At 40.3% G+C, this 8188-nt stretch overlaps 1 protein-coding gene across 1 annotated transcript in view; it reads left to right on the top strand.

Moving 5' to 3' along the window:
- The window catches only part of SNX3 (sorting nexin 3), a 26117-nt gene extending 17929 nt beyond the window's left edge, over nucleotides 1–8188 (top strand). The window contains exons 2-4 of the mRNA XM_019537862.1: nucleotides 2946–3041; nucleotides 3449–3573; nucleotides 7547–8188. Of these exons, the coding sequence (XP_019393407.1) occupies nucleotides 2946–3041; nucleotides 3449–3573; nucleotides 7547–7652 (327 nt within the window). The 3' untranslated portion in view covers nucleotides 7653–8188. The remainder of the gene's footprint in view (nucleotides 1–2945; nucleotides 3042–3448; nucleotides 3574–7546) is intronic.

Genomic DNA, 8188 nt, shown 5'->3' with positions numbered 1-8188 from the left:
CTCATCTTCCCCCTCCCCCGACAAGCCTAGTTTAAAGCCCGCCGAAGGAGGTTCACCAACCTGGAAGAGAACACACGCTTACCTTTAGGGGAAAGGTGGAGCCCATCCCATCCCAGCATGTCTCTCATCACGATGTGCCGCTCATGGCTGAGGAAGCCAAAGCCCGCCTCGAAGCACCATTCCTGTAGCCTCCAGTTGGTCTCCGCTATGCACATCTCGTGACATCGGTATAGTGATATCGGTAACAGAGTCAAAGATGCTATTTCTGTAGTCTCCTCCCTCTGCTGGTGATGCTTATTGCTTTTTAATCATGGAAAGTTGTCATTGCTCTAGAGGTGATCTAGACTTGTCATCTGTTGCCTATCTACTAATGGCACGTTCAGAAAGAGAGAATGTAGCTGGACTTCAGGAGCCATTAGTCCCTGCTCCCTCAGGAGCAGTTATTCCCTCCCTCATGCAACTTTTTTTTTCTTTTGACTGACTTGCTGAGTAACAGAATGAAAAGCTAATCTTGCTACGGCGGGGGGAGGGGAAGTGCCTAATGCGTACATGGGTTTAGGAGGACTGCTTGTTTGTATTGGCACCACAAATTGTACCTACTTCTGACTTGGCAAGATCTCCCTTTTAAGGAGAAATAGGGGTCTTAAATTTTGTGTGTTAAGCCCTTGCCTTCTAGCACTTCACTCCTATGAAACAAATTGTGGTACAGTAGATAGGAGCCTGACTTGTTCCTCTCAACTTTTTAGTACATAAAATTTAATCATGGTTATCTATATCAATAACTTACTAGATGCACAAGCATTGTTTGAATTGGTCAAGAGACTCATCATGAAGTGTCACTCAGTATGCTGATGTATTGGATGGAGATTTCCCAAATGCTACAAAGTGGATCTAGTGATTCGCTAATCTTCAAAACCTGAGGAAGTACCTCAGGAAAGAGAGGAAATGCATTGCAAGTACTGAAATAGTTAAGCTTTATGAGTTAAAGAATCACATGCATGTCAAAAGTTCAAAAGGGAATGTGGAAGGTAAGATGAGCTGAACTGGCACTTCTGCTGCATTATATCTGTAAGCCTGATATATTGTTCAGAGATTAACTTCATAGACTTCATACCCAAGAATTTTCATACTTCTGGAAAACTTTTTCACAGGTTTTGATCTTAACATTGAATAAAAGAGCAGCTAATCCCTTTCGTCAAGTAACTTGAGGAGGGATCTTAATGTAAACTCTCACCTGCAGAAAATACTCTGTATTGTAAAGGCCTCCCTATCTTTAGACACTTACAAAGACTTAATATCTTAATAAGGAAGGCTGAACTTGGTTAAAAAGCCAATAGGTGAAATCGGAGAGAGATAATCCAGTGCTCTGTTTCTGGGAATCTCCATTCTGCACTCTAGGGGGCTTAACTTTATTCCCTGTTGGGGGAAAAGATTATTCTCCAGCACAAAGCCAGCATCCTTAAATATAAGCTTGACTTTGCACCTAATAAGACTCTTTATTATGCTAAATTTTGCTCTTAGTTATTGCTTGCTGTAGTTACCTGTGAAAGGCTTCAAGTGCTTTTAAACCTTCAGAGATTAGATTGCGTGCCTGGAAACGTGGTGTTAAAACAGCCTCTGGAAGATATGAAACCAAGCAGAGTTGCTTATGAATTTCTGGGGCTTGGTACCAAGTTTGTCTAAACTGAACTGCTCTCTATAGAAACTTATTTGGGATCTATGCACACATCATGTTTATTTCATAAGATGCATGGCACTTCTAGGTCATTTAACTTTGTCATTCTGCCCAGAACAAACCTTGAGTAACCACTAGGCTTAAGTGCCCGCTTCCAACAATCCTATGAATGGCCCTCCAAACAAATATGCAGTGGTCAGTTTTCTTTCTCTCTTCCTCATTTAACTTTAACTTTAAATCCAGGGCTGTCTAACTTTTGTGTGGCCCTAGAAAAAGTGGCCCCTACCAGGCACTGCTCACCCCATTCCCCTGCTGCAACATGCAGGCATACAAATGATATTGTCTTTTTGCCCACTGCTGCACGAAAGGTCTTCTACACATGAACCTGGGCTTGCCCTCAGTGCCCCTTGCCCCCTCACTGCCACCTGGGGGCAGAGATGGGTTGGGGAACCTAGAGGCTATGGCAGCTGTTGCTGTCGGAGCAATGAGGGTTAGGGGGAGAAGCTGCAGGCCCCAGACTGCCACACTTCAACTCCTTGCATGCAGCTGTGGGCTGCCAAGTAGACTTCCCTAGTTTAGTCTATGAAATCTCTAACTTCACAATGGGTTAAAATAGTGAAACATGAAAGCTGTTCAAGCAGCCAGTGGCTGCACTACCTGTTTGCTGATGAGGGGTCCCTATTTCCCTACACCAGGAACCTTGCCACCTCCTACAGTACCTCTTACCCATATTTGAGGATCTCTAAAGTCTGGGCAACTCATCCCTCCCATCCTTAAGACTGGTTTTTGGTTTTAATACAAGTCCAACCTTGATGCAGAAACAGGACTTGAGAATCCAATCAAACAAAAACCGTCAGCATCCTTTTCTAGCCTGTATGCATGGACCAAATCTCCTTCCTTAATATCACTTTACATGGACTTTGCCTACTTTCTATGAGGAGCATTCTCTTTCCTATGCGTCTTCTATCCTCCAGCTCTCCAGTTGCTCAAGATTCCTTCTTTCTTCTCCCACTTCTGACATCAGTGACTTGGTTCCCGTTCCCTCTACAGTCCCTGGTGACCTCTGTGTAGTCCTTGGATGTTTGTGCTGGACCAACACTGGGCTTAAGGCAGAATTGCATGTCTGGAATTCTGCAGTGTTTTTTTCTGCTTGACTAGAGGAAAGGATCTTGTGCATCCTGACTCAGACTGCTTTTTTTGTTAAGAAGCAGTTTCCTCTTCTGTCATTCTTCCTGTAGTGGTGGCTGATAAGTGATGTGCTCTCTTTCAGACAAATCTTCCTATCTTCAAATTAAAAGAATCTACTGTCAGAAGAAGGTACAGTGACTTTGAATGGCTGAGAAATGAGCTAGAAAGAGAAAGCAAGGTGAGTAATGCTAAAAAATAAATAAATAAATAAAAAAGCTACCTAGTACTCAATTACAAAATTAACTAGTAAAAATATACAACGGTTGTATACGAGTGGTGGCATGGCTTCTCTGGGTTCAGCCAGGTGTTTTAAACAATGGTCCAGTGTTGCAACTTTTTTTTTTTTTTTAATTTTTGAAATAAAACTGAGTGTTCTTAGCACCCTGAAGTGGCTGAAAGGTCTAATTGTAATTGCAACTCAAGAATGAGATTTGTGTGGGTGACCTTGCTTCTGCGTGGGCAACACTAGCTTATTCTGGTGAATGGACTATAACTACACTACGAAGTCACTGCTAGAGACAGTTTTTTATGTGCTTGCTGGTCAGGGTTTATGGAGATGATGACTTTATTTATTTCTAATTTCAGGTTGTGGTACCACCTTTACCTGGAAAAGCACTTCTTCGTCAGCTTCCTTTTAGAGGAGACGATGGCATTTTTGATGATTCTTTTATAGAAGAAAGAAAACAAGGTCTTGAGCAATTCATAAACAAGTGAGTTGTGAACTTCTTTTTTTTTTTCTCTTAGCATTCTAAACCAAAAAATAGCATCACCACTGAAGTTTGAGTTTAGAGACTATATACAGAACAATCATATGCACAGCTTTCTGGCTGAAGCAAAAACCAGTTGAAAGCTCCAAGTTTACAATGTTAAAACTTAATATTAACACCTGAATAACTGAGGCAAGGGTATGATCTTGGGGGCTTTTGCTTTTAATTTATGCAACTTACTGTTCCAGTTACAGCATTCAAAGTTTTTGCTTGTCAAACTGAAAGGGGTATGATTCACCAGATGAACAATAAAGTTTGCAATGGATTTGTAGCCATTTAGTTTGATTGCAGATGGAAGGAAGGTATTGGTAGCTTATAATGATGCTTTTTTATTATTATAAAATATCCCTTCTGAAAGTGTTTCTCTCCAATAGAAAATTAGGGTTAAAAGGAACCTCAGGAAGTCATCTAGTCCAACCTCAAAGCAGGACCATCTCCAACTAGCTTATTCTCGCTAAGACTCTCTCCATAACCACAAAGCCAGGGATCTAACTGCCTTCTATGATGAGGTTGATTTTTAAGCTTGACTTGCCCCTGGTGGAGAAGATCAGGAACAGTCGACATGGATTCAAGCCCTTTAGAAATAGTCCTTGAGAACCTGCTCCATGATTTGGGTTTTCTTTTGCTTCTTCCCACTCCCCTTCCCCCACATCCTCCTCCTTCCTTTCAAAGTTCAGACAAGTAAGTGGTGCAAAAGAAAGCCTTTTATATACCTCCATCCTCCTGGTCTTGTGGTCAGTAGCAGACACACCTACCATGACATCACCTTTTCTTGTACTTGCTTCTGACTCTAACCCAGAGTTTCAGTAGCCCCATCTCCAGTTTCATACTCCTGTCTTCATAATCTCAAATAGTGTTCTAGCTACATGCCAAGTAACAAACTATCCAGGTAATGCTATTATTTCTACACAGCCCAACTTGGTAACATAAGAAGTCTCTCAAGGAAGTGGAGCTTATTACTTGAGTTTAGACCTGCAGTGATGATAAACTTAATGCCAGTTGCACCCACAGATTATTGGAAAGTAAAGAGAAATGCTGCATAAGTCTATGAAGATGCATTTCTCAACCTTGGTTTTTTTTTTTGTTTGTTTTTTAATTTAGAACTGGAAGATGAATAAGTAAACTTGTAAACATGTCCCAATGTATCTGGGTAATGGTTCTCACTATAAATCAATTGGAGTACTCAACAGTTTTTGGTTTGTCTGGGGAAAGGCTTGTGTGGTGTGGGCATGTCCACAAGTTGGAGGCTATATAGTAAAAAATGTAAGCTACTGAGGTGTTTTTGTTTTGTTTTTTTGTTTGTTTGTTTTCTTTTTCAAATGTGGCTTAGATCAGTAGGGGCATGTGTGCACTGGTGGATAGTGTCTGTCTTTAAAAACATCTCAGTTCAAGACATTTATTGACCTCTGAGTATTCAGTACTCAAACTTTTTTTTTTAAGTGTGGATTAAATGCATATTTTGAAGAGTAACTTGAGCCTGGGGATAGCAGATCTACTTGAGTATAAACTTGATCTGTTCCAACTCATTCTAGAGTGCTTCATTTGTCTCTAATAACAGACCCTAATTCCTCTGGAATCACTTAATTACTTGCAAATGGTCCTCTCAATACCCTCATAAACCAATACAAAACCCACTTTTTTTATTCGTGTTTGGTGTGCTTGGGCATCTTTTTATTTATTGTCCAGATTTATGAAGCACATGGATTACCTAACCTGTTCAGAAGTCTGCCACCTTTCCCAGATCAGAATGCTAATGATACTTTTATTGGTATCTTTCTGAAAAACTACAAACTGGGGTCTGGAGGCTGGTAACTCTCCCTCTCTCCAACTAGTTGTCATTGCTAAATGACCACTAGTGCTTTACCAAGCAAATGTCTCCATCAGTGATGCTTACAGCCTTCTTCCTAGAGAGAGTGCCCTTAAGTAGGTGGCTTGCCTGATGCTTAATGTCTTATGCCTGTAACAGGATTTCATGGTGAAACCACTCTATTCTTCAAATTTGAGGACGTTTGAGCTCATGGCAAGCCTCCTTTTTAGAAGTGCATACTGCACTGAACATAACACTTAACGCTCATCTCTTGGAAGAAAAAATGGAAGGGGAAGCAACTATCTTACTGGCAAGCTTTTCTTGATCAGCATACAGTGAAAGCAAAAAGCATCTTGCAACAGCGAAGTCTTTGGGTTCCTTTAACTGGCTGTTTTGCCCCTAGACAGACTTAGTGTTGTCCGTAAGCTTGCTGGGGAAAAACTGAATCTATTTTGAATAGCTAACAATGCATTGATCTTGTTGACTTTTTCCTCCTACATTTCCACCTGAGAGACTGGCTTTTAATGTAGTTGGTTATTGCTGCTGGTCCAGCTGTATTTCAAGAGGCATCAATTACTGTGGTGTCTCTTTTTTTTTTTTTTTTCCATTTTTGTTTTGGTTCTTTTTTTTGTCTTTAAATAAAAAGAACCAAACAAACAAGAGTTTTGCCTGAATCAATAAGGAGGTATTCAGCATAATCTACCTTTTTAATGGCTTGAGCTAAGCTAATGAAAAAAGCTTTTTCTAACAATAATGCATGCTACTGTTTGGAAATAAAGGTAGGGAACCAACATCTCCCCTATGGTGTGTGTATTATATATATATTTTTTTTCTTTTTTTTTTTTTTTTTTTACGCAAGCATTTGTCATACTATGCTTCCATGTTCCCTCTTTAAAATCTAAGGCTGAAGTTCAGCTAGTACTAGTGGTTTTTGTTTTTCTTGTGTTTTTAACAAGAATTCTCTTGGGTCAACTAGTATAAAAATTGCTGGGACATTGTTGAAGCCAATAGGGAGTAGCTTCTAGGAGAGCTGCTGCCAAAGCTTTTGGTTTGTGGAGGCTTGTGGCTTGCGTGTTTTTTGTGGGGTGTGTTTTATGGGTGGTTTGTTTTGGGTTTTGATTTCCTTGGTAACCTGTGAAGACGACAAGCTCAGGTTGAACTTTTTTAAAATGGCGCTATATCATCATTTTGGCTATTTCCATTTCTTCCCCCCCCCCATGCAGTTGCCCTGATAGACTTAGACTTAGTGGCAGTCTTGACATGAGTCTTTGCTTCAAGGCTAATTTGTCTTGGTGACTTTAGTATAGTACACAGAGCAGACTTTCTGGTATAGCTCTTGCAATGCAACTAGTGCTGTTCCTCTTACCAGAAAAAGGGTATTTACCGCATTTAGTAACACTTCAGAATAGTGTTGCAGCAAGCAGTTGGACCTGGAGATGTAAGATTACCCTTTTCGCACCTCTTTGATATTGGGTGGATACAAGATGGCACTTGCCTGCCTCCTTTCCCCCTTCCCCACTCCTTTTTCTTGGACTGATCAAGGTAGCTGTATTTTTGAGGGGGTTAAGTTTGAGGGACAAGAACAAATTGACTTGTCATCTTTGGACACAAGCTACCACTTAAAGCACTATATTACTAGGTCATAATTGGAGATTTACGTCCCTGTCTTTTAAAGATGGCTGTAGCTTGTTTGTCTAATGAACTAACATTCAATTCTTGCTTGAACATAGGTGTGGCATGGTCCTTTCATGATATGCAGAACAGACAGTAGTCTCCTGATGCTACTGGAGGGCGCTCTATAAATGTACCACTAGATATATACTTATCTTTCACCCTAGGTCCATAAGAGCATCCACAAGCTGAAGTACTGAAAGATTTAATGTAGCAATGGCTTACACTTCCTGTAGTGAGGAAAAGATTGGCATCCAGCTTGGTGATACTTTGTTTGGTTTGTGTATGCCAGACCTGTGGCTGTGAGAGGTGGTTTTTTGTTTGTCTTTGTTTTTTTTGTGTTTAAGAGATCTCTTGGGCTCTAACCTCCTAAAACCTGAGCACTTGAGCAGAACGCTCTTTGCTTGCAGTACTAACCTGTCTTTCTTTCTCTCCTAGAGTTGCTGGCCATCCTTTGGCTCAGAATGAGCGCTGTCTTCACATGTTTCTACAAGATGAAGTAATAGACAAAAACTACACACCATCCAAAATAAGACACACCTGAATGCTGAAAACAACTCCAACTCCAAAATGCTTAGTGATTCTTACACTTGGTTTTAAGAGGTTATAGTTTGTCTTAGCATGCTGCAGATAAACTGGCACAGTAAGCCTCCACTAACCTCATCAGTACACTGCTTGGTCTTTGCATTTATTTTTATGGTATTAAAGAGCTCGCCCATTTGTAACTAAATCCCTATGACTAGACTCTTAAGATATTATGACGATCCACTTTCACAAGTCTCTCCACTCTTGTCTGCAATGACCTAACAAAATTTACTGACTTGGCCTTATTTTGAATTTGCACTGTTCTAGTATCACACTCACTTTAGTCAACTCTTATTCACTAGATCATTTCTTTAACTGATGTAGTCTGTGTAACTTGTGTAGAAATGAGGCAGTCTGTTTTGGATACCCCCATGTAAGAAACACCGTATGCAACTGTGTCTTTAAGCTTGTAAAACACTTTATACTGAAGTAATGAGGGAATTATCTTTATATTCTGTAAAGAAGAATCAGATTTATATACTAAAAGTCATTTGT

This window comes from Crocodylus porosus, unplaced genomic scaffold (genome assembly GCF_001723895.1).
Source record: "Crocodylus porosus isolate Cpor-Errol unplaced genomic scaffold, CroPor_comp1, whole genome shotgun sequence".
Lineage (NCBI taxonomy): Eukaryota > Metazoa > Chordata > Crocodylia > Crocodylidae > Crocodylus > Crocodylus porosus.
This window is presented reverse-complemented; position numbering and strand designations above follow the sequence as displayed.